Source organism: Ips typographus, linkage group LG16 (assembly GCF_016097725.1).
Source record: "Ips typographus isolate SLU linkage group LG16, UJ_Ityp_2.0, whole genome shotgun sequence".
Classification (NCBI taxonomy): domain Eukaryota; kingdom Metazoa; phylum Arthropoda; class Insecta; order Coleoptera; family Curculionidae; genus Ips; species Ips typographus.
Genome location: NC_138437.1, coordinates 5,164,434 through 5,184,820, shown reverse-complemented (window position 1 = coordinate 5,184,820; position 20,387 = coordinate 5,164,434). Strand labels below are relative to the sequence as shown.

Below are 20,387 nucleotides of genomic sequence, written 5' to 3'. Positions count from 1 at the left end.
AGTATCATTTGCATTTATTCACTCAATACCAGATCATTTGTCACTAATAAATCGTGTCGGTTAAGTGATAATTTGCATATTATGAATAAAACACAAAACACACTCCCCACGAATGAGCCATATTGCTGCTATTAAAGCTCTCTCCCTTTGTTTAAGTTCTGATAGTTTTGCCTGTTTATATGGTAATTTCTGCTAAATATAGCATATTTAGAGCTTTAATGTTACAATTGAACTGAATACTCCACAAAACAAATTTGTCTGCAACATCACGTAATCATTGTTTTAATTTTTTACATTGAAAATAAAGCATGAAATGCAAATATTTGCCAATTTTACGGAGGGGTACTCATTTGTAAACCCACTATAAATAAAATTCCTTGTGGACACTAGAATGACGCGTATTACTCTAGTTCAACAAAACACGCTCATTTAGCAGTGTATGTGGCTCGGTAATGGACCAAACAAATTTAAAACATTCGTTAGTCGATCTAGAAAAATTGATTACATTAAACACAGCAAAGAAACTCGTTAATTTAAATTAAAATAATCAATAGTTTACAAGATTTAGGTTACTAAGTTATCCCAATTTTTTATATGCCATGTTGGGTATTAAATTCAGCAGAGTTCAATACAGAGTTACGCCTTTTATTTGATGAAAGTTTATGGAAAATTAGAGATCAAAGCTATTCTTAATAAGCATAAATGCTTCCGCTTTCATAGTATAAGGATCACATGGTGAGTGGATGTGAAACTTTTAAGACAGGTGGTGGCCGTATAGCCTAAAGACATCGAACTTTAATCCGACCCTGTGGATGTCTACCACGATCTCTGCGAGTGACACCAGAGTAACATTGCGGCCGACCGCCTGTGTCATTTACACGAGCTCATTTTCTTATCCCTAGTCTGCCTTGGAGTCACCCCTAACAAACCCGCAAAGCAAACATAATTAATTAAGAAAAAGTACTCAACTTTGAAAAGTTCAATTTTATTGTTTGTCCTGTCAGTAGAGGAAGTAAAGGAGCAGTTTTTGTTTATTAACAAAATTCATTTTTAAATGCAATACCACACATAAACAACGATGACAGTTCTAGCGGCCGAATATAATGCAAACAGGCAAGAGAAAGTTAAACGATTCAACCCTCCGCATAAATCAAGTTAAGATTAATTTAGCATCAGCTGGATTCTTTATACTTGTTATGGCTGAGCAAGCCAACCAGCCCCAATAAGTTCCCGAGAATATGCGAACTATGTTATAACTTTAAAATAGAAATAACCGCATTAAACTTAATTAACTAAGAAATGGCCAAATAACTACGAGCAGTATCTTTACCGGACTGTGCTTTTGTTTCAAATTAGAAATTCTCTGCATTTAAAATTCTACAGTGAACACAGAATGATGCTTACTACGTATTAGCTTAAATCTTTCTTGACACGGTTTAATTACTAACAAAGTGATAACGGATGCGAGTTTTATAATTTTATACCTAACTGAACCCTGATTAACCTAACTAATTATTTTACGGTAAAATATATGTTTTTTGTAATGTTTCAAACTTGTACATATCTGAGGTATATGTATGCTTAATTTTTGCTTCATACTCTTAGTAATCTAGATTATTAAGGCACAGAGTATCATGATAATCTAGACATACAAAAGGTCTTACCATTGTGACATTTTATTAACGTAACAATGTCTTTGTCAAGTTGAACAATAACTTTACAAAATCTTACCACTATTACCTGTTTGTTAATTTAAATTATTATCACAAATTGTTAACGCATTTTTAAACCTCTCATTTGTGCACAAAAAAGCGTTTTATCAAAAAATAAAGTTAATTAGCATTTTATGAGTGAAATTAGTGAGAAACCAGTGATTCTCAAACTGTTTTCTGACATTTTAGCTGACAACCCTCAGAGTGTCACCAGTGGTTCTCAAACTATCTTAATTTCCTAATTTCTGAAGGAAAAAGGTTCTAATACAAAATAAGGTTAATTAGCGTTTTATGAGTGATATGAGTGAGAAATCAGTGATTCTTAAACTATTTTCTGACATTTTAGCTTATAGACAACCCTCAGAGTGTCACCAGTGGTTCTCAAACTGTCTTAATTTCCTAATTTCTGAAGGAAAAAGGTTCTAATACAAAATAAGGTTAATTAGCATTTCATGAGTGATATGAGTGAGAAATCAGTGATTCTTAAACTATTTTCTGACATTTTAGCTTATAGACAACCCTCAGAGTGTCATCAGTGGTTTTCAAACTGTCTTAATTGCCTCATTTCTGAAGGAAAAACGTTCTAATACAAAATAAGGTTAATTAGCATTTGATGAGTGAGAAATAAGTGATTATCAAACTGTTTTCTGACATTTTAGCTTATAGACAACCCTCAGAGTGTCACCAGTGGTTCTCAAACTGTCTTGAATCCTTCATTTGTGTAAGAAAATCGTTCTAAAACGAAATAAGGTTAATTGCATTTTATGAGTGAAATGAGTGAGAAATCAGTGGTCATCAAACTGTTTTCTGACATTTTAGCTTGCAGACAACCCTTAGAGTGTCACCAGTAGTTCTCAAACTGTCTTAATTTCCTAATTTCTGAAGGAAAAACGTTCTAATACTAAATAAGGTTAATTAGTATTTTATGAGTGAAATGAGTGAGAAATCAGTGATCATCAAACTTTTTTCTGACATTTTAGCTTATAGACAACCCTCAGAGTGTCATCAGTGGTTCTCAAACTGTCTTAATTCCCTGATTTCTGAAGGAAAAACGTTCTAATACAAAATAAGGTTAATTAGTATTTTATGAGTGAAATGAGTGAGAAATCAGTGGTTATCAAACTGTTTTTCACATTTTACCTTACAGAGAATCCTCAGAGTCTCACCAGTGGTTTTCAAAATGTCTTAAACCCTTCATTTTTGGAAAAAAAATCGTTCTAAAACGAAATAAGGTTAATTGCATTTTATGAGTGAAATGAGTGAGAAATCAGTGGTTCTGAAACTGTTTTCTGACATTTTAGCTTTCAGAAAACCTCAGAGTGTCACCAGTGGTTCTCAAAATGTCTTAAACCCCTCATTTTTGGAAGAAAATCGTTCTAATACAAAATAAGGTTAATTTGCATTTTATGAGTGAGAAATCAGTGAGATAACCCTCAGTGTCTTCAGTGGTTCTCAAACTGTCTTAAAAATTGGTCTGTGCGTATCTTCAGTTTTCCTCCCATGTCCCAGAAAATAAATTTCCCTCCATAAATTTTTGTTTTACTGTATTTTGTACTTTTTCTACAGGATTTCAATAATGTGACTTAAATGGTTAACGAATACAAATGTGACTTGTTTTAATCACATGGTAAGGGTCTGTTGAGCCATTGACACGTCTGATAACTCCCCTGAGCCAAAAAGGGTAAGTTGGTAGGACTGTGAACTTTGTAAATTGCAATTTCCTCTCTCTATATTCTTAAATGTGAAGATATTTTACCAACCAGATCCAAAGCACATTCCTGAGATATCGGTTTACACCTCAAAATATTTCTTCAGACAATGTGAAGGCAGAACATCAGTCAGCAAACTCAACACACTGTATTGACATAAATCACATATTATACAAGTAGGTACTGTACAGGGTACCTAACCTCAAATATCTACAAATGTAGTTTCATAACTATGCAGGTTACGAGTTATAAATGCTTAGTTGTTTCCTAGGATATATGAAGCACTGAAAAATAGTGTATACTGAAAGTGTTTTGCTTTTCATCTGCCTATTTTTTTATCCTTTGTGGAATACCAACAATAGTACAAAATGCCTTATTCAATTCAGGAATGTGAATCCAAAGGACTACCTTGTGTCCAGAATGTCCAACTATACCATTTTAGTCGTATCAGAGTTAAATTCTAGGAAATTTTGGACACTCTAAGGACACTCTGATACATTGGCCCATTAGAGGTGCTACACATTCAGTGTTGTGTCATCTGCATATTAGATAACGCCCACATAAATTCCCGGGACATTCATAACTATTGGTGGTTAAGTACCTTAAAATTTCTTCACTAACATTATAAATTTAACAAACTTAAATCATCAGTTTTAATTGTTTAAAGTGCACAATGCAAGGTAAAATATGCAACCCCATGATAAATGTTGTGGCATGCAAGTTGAAATAAGTGGAACTAAAGTAAACACTCCATCAAACATAAGAACCTAGAGTTAATTACTTTCCATTGTTCCAATTAAGAATTGGGTTATAACATTGATAAGTAATTAAATAAAACATAAAATTTTTTAAACATTAGTAGGTAATAAAAAAATGCAAAGAGATGAGGACTAACTTCCTAAATCAGTATTATAAATGCTTGGCAAATATCGTAGAGGCGGTTAATATAAGCCTCGCTAATTAAGAGCCGAGGTGAGAACTTAAAAGGGTAAGATCTCATTGATGTGTGGCACACGTAGTGAAATTGTGATTCTGAGGTGGTAAGTTAATTATTCAGATCGTTGGAACAAAAACGTTGAACAGCCTACATGCAGCTAGAAATTAAAACAATTTCATAATGGAAACGGGGCCGCAAAGAGAGTTTAATGTGAATAATACGAGCCCGTCGCTGCATAGTACGTACACACGATTTGTTTTAGCTCCTCATAATCATAACAGCCCTGGATTTAAACTCCACCCCTTTAATAAATTGCTTTATTGCCCCGAAACTCCTAATGTAATCACCGAACTTGCTACGTTGTCATAATTAAATCTTTTAATTCTTGAGCTTTGTATAGAAAAGTAATAAATCAAAATAGAAGCTTGTTAAGCAAACTAAGGTGGTAGTTTTATACTAATTACAGAGTGGAGCACTTTAAAAATAATAGAAATTCATTAAGAGAAATTGCAACTATTAACTTTTTCCTTAGAGCATGCAGACATGTGCGGAAAATTTGAGTCTCGTATTTAACTCGGAGTATTCAAATTAATTTAAGTTTTTACAGATGAGCTGCAATAAAGCCAAAACCGGAGTTTAAACTGTCTTTAAAATTAAAATACTGCTCGGGGGCAAGTAAAATCAACCGAGGTAATCTATAAAGTAGTCGGCAATTTCCTAGGACCAATTAACCGGACCTTTATAAATTGCGTCAAAAAAATGGCCGGTCGCGGACCCAAAATCATCCTGCAAGGGATTGTGAACATTGCCGCAACCCATAAATGCTATACCATAATTAAATACCCTTTCCAGTCTCTACTGCATGCGGTGAGGGATGCACACGTTAACCCACCACATACAACTCTATATTAAATAACATTGCTTACACCTATGTTACAATTTCACGCGTTCATAATTTTATTACTCGATCTGCACTTCCACTAAGGCATTTTAAATCACTTGGTATGTATTGCTTACTGGTCTGGATACATATTTTATATCTGAATTGCTGTCACAGACAGTAAGCAGATACAAAAATATGAGAAAAGTTTCTATACACATAAAAGACAACTTTCCACTTGATGGTGTTGTTCGACTTGGTTCACTTTGACAGCTGGTAATTCTGACATTTTAACAGTTACGTCACTCTAGTTTTGATCAAAATGTGGGTTTTAAGATTGTCTTTTGAGAACCGCTAAAAGTTCACATAGTCTATAACGGTCAAAATTTTGATTGGTATCAAACAAACAAACAAACAATGTTTATTCGTGCTTACAACAAAAGGTTTACACACGTCAAAATAGTAACTGAATTTAATAATATAATAATATTAAATCTATACAATGCACCGTTTTATAACAATTTTCAGAAAAGTCATTAATAAAGAAATAAGAAATTCAATGATGGAGTAAAATGTTTTAACAATCAAATATTTTTTTATTTTAGTTTTAAATTGCAGGAAAGGTAAGAGGCAGCAGATTGAAGAATTTAGGACCGTAATAGGATATCCCAGTTTTGAATTGATGAATTCTACAAAAATCAGAATGTCTGTATTCCCTTTGGTTCTCGTATGATTTCGTGTGTGCTGCATAAATTTTCATAATTTTTAACATGTATGACACATTGATAAATGTATTTTTAGTACAAACAATGCTCACTCTTAATAATCTATAGCTATTTGAAAATCAAACTGTCACAACTCTGGAAACTTTCCGAACTCCAGATTTGTTGACTTTGAGTATTCTTCAGCAGCGATGAAAGGGTAACAGAACTTAACACAGAAAATGAATAATGCTCTCTCACCCTGTAAATCCTAATAATGTACTAAGTTACCAATGTGAGTAACACCTATTTAATAATTTTTGTCATTAGAATGGATGCAACATCCCTCACAAAGATGTTCAGTTCAGTTCCTGCAGATAAGATAAATTTCTACTAAGTTATTTTTAATGGGATCAAAAACAAGCTTTAGCCAATATCTAGGATAGTAGAAACATGAAAATGTATCTGTATTCATATTTTATGAGTTTGATTTTCTATAATTTAGGAGTTTGTCCTTTGGACGCGTCGAACGCTAAGGCAATTTCCACGGTCGATTTGAGTTGAGCGGCTACAGAAAGAACAATTCTCAAGCAGAAGTCCAGATCGGCAAACATTTGTCAACAAGACCGGTCGGTAAAACGCGGGTTGTCCATTCGATATGTCATCGTGGCAATCACACCCCGAGCGCCAATCATTCTCTCACGGCTTCGAAATTGAAAAAGCGCGAAAGTCACGTCGGCAATAAAGCTAGCCGGTCAGTACGCGTTCCCTGCGTTTATCACGATAACGTTAAGGTCAAGCTACCCACGTCTCCATCCCCCTATGTCTCCACCTTCCCCTTTATACACTTTGAATCATATCCCCCAAAAGATTAACTAGGACTAGCGAGCGGCGCCCCGTTTGCAAAAGGGCACACTCAGTGCGACAACCTTTATCGTCAGCTTGTCCACCACCTCTTCGCGACTTTACGTATTTCTTTACTTTCATAAATTCAGAACTTTATGGTTTTTGCTTAAACATTTTTGCTATAGTTCATCACAAGTTATTACCCACGGAAAAAGCTTCAAAACTAAGTATGTGACGTCTGACGAAAACTTCAAGCAAAAAAGCTCGACACTACAGTAAACTTCCGTCGAAAATACAAAGTACAATCCAGTCTAAAAAGCAATTACTCAAGAAGTAAGTGGTACTTACAAATCAAGAATCTTAAAATTCATCATATTGAACTACTTTACCATAGAAATCGACATGAACATCAAAGATTACTTGTCTAAACCATAGAAACAGCTGAAATTTTTTTTTTCAAAAAAATGTACGAATAATTTGACATTTCACAGCGTGGCTTATAGTGACACTTTGATATACAGGGTGGTCCAGTTTTAAGTGTCAATAATTCACCATTTGATAGCCAATCAAAAAATAAGTTGACTTGCATTGTGTCATTTTTCTGAAAAACGTTTCCTAAGGAAGATACAGTCCTCCAAATTTCAATTTAAAAAATCGTTTCATAGTTTAAAACTGAACATTCAAGACATGTGAAATTCCAAATTTGTACTGAATAGTCTAAAAACTTTTTTACTACTAGGAATAGTCTTATGATTCGCTTTCTCAGACTGCCATCCTGGTTGAGTGTCTGAAACTGGCATTCAAGAACTAAAAAAAGTCCGGAAATCAAGACAAAGATTGTATTGTCATTTTTTACTACTAAAAATAGTATAAAAGTTGACTTTTAATGCTAGAACGGACCTTACTAGGACTAAAGAGAGTCCAAAAGTATATTTTCAAGACTTTAATTGGTGTACAACTCAATTTTCTGGTCTGGACAACAAGTCTAGAAGTAAATTAAATTTTCGGACTATTTTATTTCTAAAAATTAGTTCTCTAGAATATTATTGTAGCATTTGGTTCCAAAATTTTTTACTTTTATTTTAATTTTACTGAAGAAACTTGACTTTTGGAAATAGTCTTAAACTCGATTTTTCTGTCTTAAAAAGCACTAAAAACAGTCTGAATTTCTTAGAGATGCTACAATTTATTGCACCTATGAGTGTAGAAGTCAATTTAATAGTGAAGAAGCTTGAAATAACATTTTCAAGATTATGGTCAGTGGACAAACTGGCTTTTAGGCCTGATAAGTCAAAAATTTTGTAAAGATAGTCTTGGAAGTCGATTTGAGGCACTGAAAACAGTCTTAAAACACTAAAAACAGTCTAGTTTATTAAGAAATACTCGAATTTTTAGCACTGAGGTGTCTAGAAGTCGATTTAATAGTGACAAAGCTTGGAATGCCATTTTAAGTCTATGAAGAATGTAAAAATTGTTTTTTAAGTTTGCTATATCAATAACTTGGTGAAGATAGTCTTGAAACTCGATTTTCCAAGCTGAAAGCAGTTTTGAAGCACTAAAAATAGTCCAGAATTCGAAGAAAATGAAAAGCAAAGTAAAAAGCACGAAAAGTTCGTTTTCAAGACAATTTTCATGAATCTAATGTTAATGTCCTGCATCTAAGACTATTTTCAAGACTAAAATATTGAAATTTGCCTTCAAATTATGAAAACTTACTTCAAATGCAAATTTTAAGCTTCTGATGTCACTTTTCATTAGTTCAGTTACATTTTGGGGTTCAAGTCAATTTTTAAGGTTTAAATGTATGAATTTGTAGTAACAAATTCTTGAAAAAGTAGTTTTTATTATAAAAAGTCAATTTTTAGTATTAAAGTCTCTCGATTTGCATGAAAACTGGTTACTTTTAACTTTTAAGCTTCTGAAATTTTTATCTTTTTTAGTTCAATTTTCAAAACTAAAGTCTTTTAGTTTGTCTGGAAACTATGAAAACTGGCTAAAATAATATTTTTTAAACTTCTTAAGTGAATTTTCCGGTTCCAAGACAATTTTTAAGTTGGGTTGGGTTAGTTTTGGGTCTTTGACCGTAATAACGTGTAATAAAGTGCTTGTTCCAAATTTGATCAATATTGCTCCAACGGTCTGACAGTTATGACAAAAAGAACGATTTTTTAAACAGAAATTTGAAGGACTGTATTTTCCTATTTTCCGGAAAATGACATAATGAATGTCAACTTATTTTTTAATTGGCTATGGATTGGTGAATTATTGACATTTAAAACTGGACCACCCTGTATTTTCGTCAGAACTGTAGAATTGCTCCATGGAACTTTAAAAAAACACTTGTTTATACCAAAAAAACGCATTTATTTGTCATTTTATAATTTGCGAACAGTTCAAATTCCTTCATTATTGCTTTTGATGTGCATTTATTAGCCTTTTTTTCATCATTCTCTTAAATTCTCTTTCCATGTTATAAAGAAAAAATTCTCTCTACTAAACGAAGATTAAAGGCTTTGAAATTTAAATTAACACAGCAAAACCAAATAATAAGAAGGTATGATTTTTTGTAAAATGTAAATGTAATCTTCGTAATTGGCATAAGTTTTGTTCACGTAACAAATTTTAGACTTAAGTTGAAAATACTTTAGTAGAAAGTTTTTTGAAGATTTTTGTCATTAGTAAAGACTAACAATGAGAGTAAAAAATATGAAATGTTACTTAGAGAGTACTATAAAACCTTAAATAAAAACATAATTACTGAAGTGTTTAATGGTAACTTTGGTTTCACAGACCCATTTAATACCTTATAAATTATAATTGTAAATATAAAAGAATAATTGCCACCTACATTTTTGTTCATTAGTTACTTATAAATAATCAGTGTCACAACGTTTGGTGTTAATAGCATTATGCTTTTTGTCGTTTGACAATGACAAATAGTTCCTCTATACAGATAACGGAAAAATAACTTTCACGCTTTCCTACTACTACTCCACAACTATGCCACCCATAAATAATGCGACATTGTGGCCTTTTGAATTGAGGTAGGTCAGACTCTAAATAATTTGCAATGTAAAAAAATTGATATGCTTTTAGATAGCGGTGGAAGTTCAAAAAGATACGCGAAACTATGTAATAACTTTAAAATACTAAAGCAAAGCAAATATTATAGAAAACATCTCGCGTTGCTCCAAAGAACAGTCAGGATGAAAGTGACAGGAGCCGGGCTTAACGTCAAACCAAACAATATTAAACTAAACTTTTCCTCTTAGGCAACGAGCCTGTAAAACCTGCTCTAGCCAAACTTTTCACGTCTAAGTTTTTCCTTCGGAAAACTCTGAAGGCTCGTTCTGCCCGCCTCCCAGTACACCAAAGAAATTATAATATTGATGCCTTTTCTCTCTGGTTCTATCTAAATTTATGTAAACGTCACCCGGACATTAAGTCGGCTTAAATTGTCTAGCAAAGCTTTGACGATATTTGTGACTCCTTCGAAATTATGTCTCGCAAATACTTCATTAGAAAAACTTTTATTAAAATATTTCCGAGGCTTCGCTGGAGAACTTCTGTTTAAAAGGATCAAGGACAAATTCGTCAAGAAAACTTTGTAATTACGTAGTGCAACATTACGCTTAAATTTTATTAACTTAGCAAAACAGCCTGTTAAAGTAATTACAGTTTTGACCTGAACTTAACCGAACAAAGCCAATATTCCAATAATTAAAAAAAAATTGTTTAAAATTTTCAAGTTAACTAGTTAGTACTGGCAGTTTAAAGGTTTGCAGTTTAGTTTAAATTTGCTATAATCTTACAAAAGAAGTGCCGGAGGCAACATATTGATTGTTTCAAAGGTTTTGAAATACTTGCTTCTTTGATAGTAAAATAGGTCTAATTAGACAAAGTCAATTTTTCAGAAGGGAATTGTTAAAATCTTTATTTAAATTATAAGCCAACTTTGCCACAATATTCAGATGGTTAGGCAGTTGTCACAAAGATATAAGCTACAATAATGATAATAATGTTTATTTATTTAGCTTGGCATGATTACTTTAATTCTTAATAATACTGGGTCCTGATTCAAAACTGAAAATTTCATTTGATTTCCACCATTGAGTCCACTATAACATGCATTTAATTAGTGTATATTACATTGTAAAATGGTGTGCAATGCTCTATTTGCAATCTACCAATTTTAGAGCAAAATATACAAAAACTGCATTGGTTTTGAAGTTTTTTTTTTGCAGCTCAGAAACATCAAAAAGACACCAGTGTTTTTCTGTAAAGCAGAGTTTTAAAAGTATTACAAGAGGTTCTCTAACGGTTTTTGCAGGTCAGAAATACCAAAATAACATTAGTAGATTCTGATCCTTTAAAATGTCACCAGAAGTTTGAAAACTGTTTAAAGTTGCTTAGATTCTCTAGGATGAGTGAAAATTATTAACCAGTGTTGTCATATCTTTAGAAATCCAATTTCATTGGCTGTCTATTGACGTTCATATAATGAAACACTGCACTAAGAAAGTGAAAAATATTATAATAATCAACTTTGACACCTTCTATTGGCCCAACCAATAAATCAACAACCCAATGTTGCCATATCTTTTGAAAAGCCCATTTTAGTAGCTATTCATTGATGTATAAAAGTCTACATAGAGTGTACCATATTGGCGAGTTATTTACGATTGAGTAAAACACTGCATCAAAAAAGTTAAAAAAAAGGTCAACTTTGACGGCCTCTAGCGGCCAAGCTGTCAAACCAATTAATCAAAGTTGTCATATTTTTACAAAGCCCATTTAATTAGCTATCTATTGACGTGTTAAAGTTCTTACCTTGTCAGTCAAATAAGAAAGTGACTTTTGACAGATATGATAATGATTTTCTAGTATGAATAGTACAGAATCATTAATTTTCCATAATATTTTCTGAAAGGCCTTTGTGTTGATTTCAGGACAATAAAGATCCAAACTATCAAATGTTCCAGTAAATTTTCAATCTATGTCCTTAAAAAGCTACATATTCTAATATTGAAAGAAATATTCTGATTAGACTGGTTTGCACTGTTAATGGGTTAATATTCCACAAATTTTGATTACGCTTAGGTACAATTTATCCCAGAAAATAAACCTCAAAAAATTAAGGCACAAAATTAACTACTTTACTTGCGTTAAAGGATTTTCCAGTTCTTTACACTTACGCCACCTAAACTTCCGCAACATATAACAAATACATTACCTTTAATACCTTCATTTTACAGTTTGTGAGACTGCTTTAAGCAGAAGTGAAGCCCGTAAAATAATAGAGCTACAACACTAACCAGTAAGGCACGATTAGTTCTGGCTGTATTTTTCAATATAATTTTTGTTTTTGGAATGATATTTTATTGTGAGTGAAATTTTTCTTGTCAGCTCCCTAGCTATCATCTAGTTTAGCCAAACTTGTTTGGCTCTATATTTCACGCACTTAGAGAAGCGAACATTAGGCTGAACCGCAATCAGCGCTTGTAATTTACGTTGTTAATATTTGTTTTACGCCTAACAGGTATTCACGTAAAATAGTGGTTATTGGTAATTACAAAATAAATAAAAAGTGATCTCTAAAAATGAAAGAGATTTTTTTAATTATTAAAGTTTTTTGAATAAAACTTTTGATAGGGTAACTAACCCTCCCCCCCTGAAACTATCAAAATTTACAAAAAAAGTAAACCTCCCTTTGCAAGGGAGTCCATTTCTTTCCTGCACTTACCAAAAGCTGCCGTTTATCATCTATTACAGGAAGTATAAGTAAACATTTTTACTTTTCTGTGTGCTCGGCGTTAGCAATGCAAACAGGCATGGTACTGGAAATGTTATTCTAAAGTATAATGGAACAAGTATCGCTCTTACCAACCTTCTTCGGAGGCTTCCTAATTAGATTTGACAAATTAAACAAAAATATTTTCCTGGAAAAAAAATGGATGAGATCAGGAGGAGAGTAAAGTTTTGCAAAGAGAAAACAACTGGTATTATTATTATTAATATTAGTTTCAGCTTCCGTTCTATTGTTAATTGTAAGTTTGTGTTGTTTCAGAATCCACGTTGGGGTTCGAACCGGACTTCCTTTACCCTTTAGAAAACTTGACGGTACCTCAAGGGAGAGATGCCATTTTTACTTGTGTAGTTAATAATTTGGGAGGATACAGGGTGAGTGGGGATTCCGCAACAGCCAGGGTGTGTATCTTTTCAAATATAATTACTCATGCACCATTGCGCTGAAGGCTGTTAATTCAGACTGCTTTTAAAACAGTACTTTTGTTACTATTTTGTTATTTTATTGTGGGTACTGTGTTAAAAGCAGACTGATGAGCTGAATAGCGCCAGCACCGAGCACTGAAGCACCGATGCACCAGCACCAAGCACGTAATTAAAAAAGCACCATTGCACTACTTATCTTCTTAACATAGTGTTTGAGTTTATTTCTGTCAAATCTTCCTTTTTCTATTTACTTAAGGTAAGACTACCAAAACATAAAATTTTACCTGCACCTATAATCTGTTCGGTAACGTAAAAACAGGAACTCAATTACAGTACATGTCAGTTGGTATATTTGTTATCCCTGCATCGACTGACAGACTGTTATGACCCTGCAAAATTCTTTGCATGTTATATATAGAATTTTATATTCGAAAAATTGAATTATGTTTAGTAGGGTAAACAAAACTTCCTGTAACCAGCACGTTTTTCTTTCAGAGCGAGAAAACGAGACATTTCTATATTTTAATAACATTTGTTGTTTTGTGTATAGTATCAAATCTCATTAGTAATATACGTTCACACTTTCAAACCTCTGAACTTTTAACTTAATCACAGTGTTGCTACCTATTTCCTAAAAGTTTTAAAAAGCTTTCCGAGACTTATAAAAACTCTGGAAATAATTAAAGAATGAAATAAGTGCACAGAAAAGTTTTAAAGAGTTTGAAATTAAATATTGTAGCATGGACCCTGTTGATGTGTAAATAATTTTATCGCAGCGATATACTTGTTAAATAGGTGTAGCAGTTGTTTTTATAGTCTTTTGATTGCCCTAACTCAAATTTACATTAAAAGAAGATTTTCTTTTTCGTTGTAGGGAGGCGGATTAGCGCCAACCTCGGTAAGTGTCATCTCTTTTCTTCACATCTCCATAATCATCATGTCAATTTTGACAAATCTTTGTAAAACAATTTTGACAAAGCTGTTTCGTTTTTTATGCTACACTGAATGTTTAAATAACTAAGAGGATTTTTCCAATACGTAGAAATAGGCCGAAACAATTTTACTAAAAACAACTGAAATATTTTTTTTATTTATAAGGGGTGATCAACCCCAACGTCGTTTCCATTACTGATAAAACACTGCAAAGTCTACAAACTTAATGATCTGTCCTCGTATTTGATTTGATGTTTCTTTTACGTTAAAAATTTCCATAAATGAAAAAATTTTAAAGTATTAAGTAAATATTCACGTGACCTTTGTAGGTAAATTTGATAACTGAAAACAATCACGTGACTTTTTTTGGGATCTCTTTTAATCGTTAAAAAATGCTACAGTGTTCTTAAAGCTGCTATTTGGTCATTGAAAACAGTCACGTGAACTTCAGAACAACATTTTAACTTTAAATCTGGTCACGGGACTGCAAGGATACTATTCTAGTAGAGTCACGTGACCTTCGTAGGTGACTTTGATACTTGAAAACATCACTTGACCTTCAGGAATGTCTTTTATTGGTAAAAATGGTCAGCTGACTTTCAGAAGACTTTAAATATAGTCACGTGACCTTCACAATTTTTTTCCCAATAGTATAAATGATTACGTTATTACACACCTTGAAAAAGTTAAAGAAAGTAGGAAAACACAAAATAATTTAAAAATCTGTGGAAAAAGGGAGTATACCAAAAAAGTTTTCTATATTTGACGTGCACAACAGTGTTAGGTCGGTTTACTCAATTATTAGTGTATTTTTCGTAAAAACTATATCTCATCAAAGAGAAGTTTTGGACTACAAGTTAACATTAGAAGGAACCTCCTAACTGTCACAGGAACCAAATTAGGAGCTGTCAAATTGTGGCATCTTTAAAAAGCTTGTTCACTTGTTCTTTATTCCCCGGTCAATATCTCGGTTATTTGTGATTTTTTAAAGAAAATTGTATTCAGACCAAAATTACAAGTTACATTTTGACGTTCGAGCGAACTTCCTCGCTGTCGTAGAAACCAAATTAGGAGCTGTCAAATTCTGAATATAGATATAGATTATGATACTTAAAACAGTCGGGAGTAATAAGAAATTTAATAATTTAAAAGGTGCATGGTTGTTTCGTTTAAAATAAGCAAATTGGTGAGTATCTTCTAGGTAAATTTCACCGTACTTAGAACTTAATTTTTCTAAAAGCAAATCCATCAGAAAGAAGTATATTTCCTATAATACTTGTATTAGTTTTATTAATTCACAGCATGTAATTATTTTATAAAACAATTCGGGGGTTCGTTAAGATTGCGGGTCCGGGTTCCATGAAACCCACAGAACCACTAACGCTATGCTTTTCAAATTAATTATCTTAAATTTTGACTTATAAAAATACGTGGTACAAACTATTATAAAGTCATTGTAAAATTATACAAATAGTTTTAAAAAACTTAAGTAATTTCTCTGCGCTATTCTTACGATAATTTATCGAATCATTGATTTGAATAGCAGAAAAAAGTTGAGACTGTGAAGTCATTACAGAAAAGACTGTTTCTTAAATCAGATTGCCGTTCAAGTCTAAGTTATCTCGGTTCTTTTAAATATCAATTTAAACTGTTCACACCTCATTAAGTTTCAATTTTACAGCTATTGTCCCATCTGGGTTATAGCCTAGGGTAGCATGCCGCTGAAATCTGAGATTGCTGCGCGTGCACACCACATTGCTCGTCTCACAATTGTTTTATAGGAATTTCCTTTTTGGAGTTTGGTTGTTTTTATCTAGTTGTTTTGCTTTCAGAAGAAAATATAGATTTGAAAAAGTTATATTAAAGAGATTAAAGGGGGGTTTCCTAACCCACCACTGACGTAAAACTGTCTCGAAATTTTCCTCTAATATTTTAATACGGTCCTTTAGGAAAACATCGAATAGCACAGAGGCTGAAGTGATCTTATTTGTGCCTCTAGGTTTCGCATCAACTGGATATGACGAGCAGCAAAGCTTTCATATGTAAACAAGATCACCATTATTCACCTTCGATGTTTCTGGTCCTTTCTAACACAGGGCACATTCTTACCTAACCCCGAATGAAATGTCAACCACCCTAAATATGCATGAGCTCTTTACCTTTTTGATTTTCCCTCAATATATATGCTGCTACTAAGTCAAGCTAAATATCCTGTACTTTAAGGCTTTTAGCTGAATCCCAAGAGATCCATGCATACATACATTTGCATTTTCCATATTTTAAATTTAACCATTCGATTTCACATTTCTACAATTTTGATACTTTATGGCAATATTTTGTTACCATTAGTGACAGTATTATACGCTGTTTAGAGACCACTTAAGAGTAATGAGACCACTATTAATCTGGTCATTAAATATGCTGGATATGGCAGTCAACTGTAATTTAGTACATGTTCATTATAAAGCAAATTTTGCCAGGTTGGAGTTTTTAGTATCAGCCTTTAGGGGTTAAATAACAAAATCTCCACTGGTTTTAATTAATGAGTCAAGAAATATGCGACTTCAATTTATAACGTTCATAATAATATTTTAATTAATCGTCCCGTATGGTGGAATTAATGTTCTGTTTAAACGTTTATTACTGAATATGATACTTACTGAATTACCTCAAATATAGAGATTACGCTTTACCAAAGCAAATAAATTTATCCATACGTTAATGAGCAATGTGCAATTTGTAAGTTAATAGATTTCACATACAAAAGCTATAAAAAGGAAGGTTTGACTGATTACGTTTCATTGCATGTGAAAACATTTCACTAAATCCATCTTCAGTATATTCAATTATACCTCAGAAAGAAGGTTGATCTGTTAAGGCCTCAATTACTCGATGGAGCTTTTTGTAAGCCCACAGCCAAAAGGGAATAAAGGGGTCGTAAACAAATGAGTAAAGCTGTAATAATTCTCTATTAAATTATGTCACAGGTCGCTTGGATAAAGGCAGACACCAAAGCCATATTAGCCATTCACGAAAGCGTCATAACCAACAACGCAAGATTGTCAGTGACACACAACGATTTTAATACGTGGACTCTTAATATTCGCAATGTTAGAAGAGAGGACAGGGGGCAGTATATGTGTCAAGTTAACACTGATCCCATGAAAATGCAGGCAAGAATATATCACTTTGAGAAAACATATAAACGGTAAAACTATAATTTAATTTCTAGACGGCCTTCTTGGAAGTAGTTATTCCTCCGGATATCATATACGAAGAAACCTCAGGAGACATGATGGTACCTGAAGGCGGTTCTGCTAAACTTGTCTGCAAGGCCAGAGGTCACCCCCCTCCGAGGGTAACATGGAGAAGAGAAGATGGAGGCACTATTCTTGTAAGAGGGAATCACCCTGAAAAAAAGGAGAGAGTCAATGCTTCTGATGGTGAAGTGCTCACTCTGACTAAAGTCACTAGGTCTGAAATGGGAGCCTACCTTTGTATTGCCGCCAATGGAGTTCCACCTTCTGTTAGTAAGAGAATGATGCTACACGTACACTGTAAGTTTTAAATATTCATTTTTTGTGTTGTTAAAGCCCGGTTGTACAATCTTTGAACCTGGTTCAAGTCAGAAACGCCACTTTGACAGTAATGCATTTCATATGATAATCAACTGTGATTGTACAACAGAGTGTAGGAGTTAGTTTCAAGTTTGAAAACATTAGGAAATGAGAGTATCACTGAGTTTAATAATTCATTTGTACCCACTTTGGCAAATCAGTTATAAAATCTTCACAATGGGCGCGGGCAATTGTTTTTAATTCATGTGTCATTTGCCAAAATAGCAGACGCAGCAGTAGGGTCAAACAACAGCAGTTTACAATGAATGGCAAAACACGGCTGCTAACAGCACAACAGATTATAAATCCATCATTACAAAATAATATTTGTGTCTATTTTAATTATTGTCCTTGTTTCTGTTTGCCGCACGACACATCGCTCACGATTAATGTGATGTACCTTTTGTTTGCAACCGTCAACGTTAACTGAACTGATATATGGTCGAAAGGGTCTTTTTCCAAAAAAATTAAACATTTCCACGTTTTATTTTTCCTTTCACTTTTTTAAATTGCATTGATATCTGAATGATCTAAGTATAAAATGATTGGTAAACGATCAAGACAAATTATTGATGAAAAATGGAAAAAGGAGGTATTATCCAAGAAGCGGGGTGCTTTTTTTATAGCAGTGGAAAATGAACGCGCCAAACGTTAAATGATATTCGGCTGGTCGAAGCCAGTGATTCATAACAATAATCCGATAAGTCTGTAAAGTGCTCACAGTTGAATTAAAAATTCTCACGCTTTTTAACGGGACACGGAAATATCTACCATTAGAGCTCTTTAAAAGATGACTTTCAATTTCAGATTTCACATAATATATTTATAGAACCGGTTCCGATTTGGCTGGGTGTGTGGCTGAAATTCATTCCCCTTGCTCGATAAAACTTTAGGGCGCAATCAAATTATTCACCATATTGTTGCTCGCCTAACAGAAACTGATAACAAGAGAACCGAATTGATTGACTTCCCCAAAAGTAACCGACTTTTCCGAAACGGCCATGAATTGAAATTGTTTCCCAACTTCGCAAATACCATAATTGTCCATTTCCAGAAGTTCTACGTTAGATTGTTTGTTCCCACAATATATTCCCTCTCACTTTTTAGTGTTTTCAAATGGTCCCAGTGGATTTACTACCAATGGTAACTTATAAAGAAGATCAAGATTCTCAAATTTTATCAATACCTTCGAAGATAGTCAAAATTTAGACAGAATCCGATAATTACATATAAATAGTAGATTTTCATTTAAAAATCAAAAAGCCACCTTGTATTAAGTGAAAAGTAAATGTATTTGCCCGAGGAGTATCCTAATATGCCAATAATGCCTAGTAATTCCCAACAATATCCAAATAACCTTTTTAATTAAAAACAAGGAAATATGCGTGCAACGATTTAACCGGAAGTAGGTATCAATGCTGCTTATTTTAAATGAGACACCCTGTATATTTTTGGATTTTTTGATTCTACGTCAAATTCTAGACCTATTTCGTGTATTTATGTCATATACCTATATGTAGCTGTTTCTAAGCTATTTGTTTTAATTTTTTGAAAATAGTATTTTAATAAAATTTGATATTTTTAGTCTCCAAAACAATTTTAATTGGTTTTTGTGTATTGTCGTGTTAAACAAGGTCTGTTCTAAGAGTAGGTGCAAAAAAAGTCAAAATAAATTATACAGGGTGATCAAAAAATCAGTTCTAAAAAAGGACAGAAAGTCTAGTTTTTCAAATAAAACACTCCTTATTCCTATAACATTAGATTATCATCAAGTTTGTATTAGGTCACTTATTTAAAAAATTGACTAAACTCTGAAAATAACCGAGTTTTTGAAAGTAGTGTGTCAAATTCAGTCAATACTGTCTTTATTGTCAAATAACTCGTTATTTGCAACACTTTGACTTTTATATGTCAATGGATGGAAAAAAAATGGGCTCTCCAAAAATATGACCGCCTGTGTTGATATTTTGCTTCATTTGGCCGCCAGAGGGCTCCAAAGCTAACTAAATATTTTCCTTTTGAGTTTTTTTTTTTAAATCGGACAGGTACGGCCCTGATATTTAGCACAAACATAAAACAGTGATTAATCTGTAGAAATAAAATCATTACGGTCTTTTTTCGCTTGTACTAAGTGGCCAACATAACGTAAAACTCTTTAGGATAGTGGCGGCGTTTCAGACAAATTTGACTCTTACAAAAATTGTCATTCAACTTAATCTTCCATGGTTAAACTTGCCCTTAACCAGTCAAAAAGTGTTTCTGCTGCACCTTGTCACTAAATCCTAAATAACACGCGAATTTGTAACACTTTGTATAGATTTTTATATATCAATGGACATCCAATGAAATGAGCTTTCCATTGACGTATAAAAGTTGATTGGTTAGTGGTACTGTTTGGCCACTAGAGGGCGCCAACGTTGACGATTTTTTTTGGTGTTTAATCCATTTAATCCACTCGCTTAATTGCACTATTTTTGGTAGGATTTTACACGTCAAAGGCAATGAAACGAGCTTTCTAAAAATATTTCAACTTCAGTTAATAGGTTGGACGGTTTGGTTGACTTTTTTGGTGCATTCGCTCGTTTTATCCTCAATAACTCCGTTATTTGCACTACCTTTGGTTGAGTTTTATACGTCAGTGGATAGCCAATAAAATGAGCTTTCTAAAAATGCCCCCCTTGGGTTGATAGGTTGGATGGTTTGTCCGCTGGAAGGCGTTAAAGTTGACCAATTTTTTCATCACTTTTTTGGTGCATTTTTCCGTTCAATCATCAATAACTTGCTTATTTGCAACACTTTTTATAAACTTTAATATGTCAAT

At 33.1% G+C, this 20,387-nt stretch overlaps 1 protein-coding gene across 3 annotated transcripts in view; it reads left to right on the top strand.

The window, feature by feature from the left end:
* The window catches only part of LOC145739134 (lachesin-like), a 69,805-nt gene that overhangs the window by 42,187 nt on the left and 7,231 nt on the right, over nt 1–20,387 (top strand). Inside the window, exons 4-7 of one of the 3 annotated variants that reach the window (XM_081994513.1) lie at nt 12,853–12,992; nt 13,891–13,914; nt 16,937–17,122; nt 17,182–17,506. In XM_081994513.1, the coding sequence (XP_081850639.1) occupies nt 12,853–12,992; nt 13,891–13,914; nt 16,937–17,122; nt 17,182–17,506 (675 nt within the window). The remainder of the gene's footprint in view (nt 1–12,852; nt 12,993–13,890; nt 13,915–16,936; nt 17,123–17,181; nt 17,507–20,387) is intronic. The other 2 variants (XM_081994516.1, XM_081994514.1) reach the window with 2 other exon arrangements.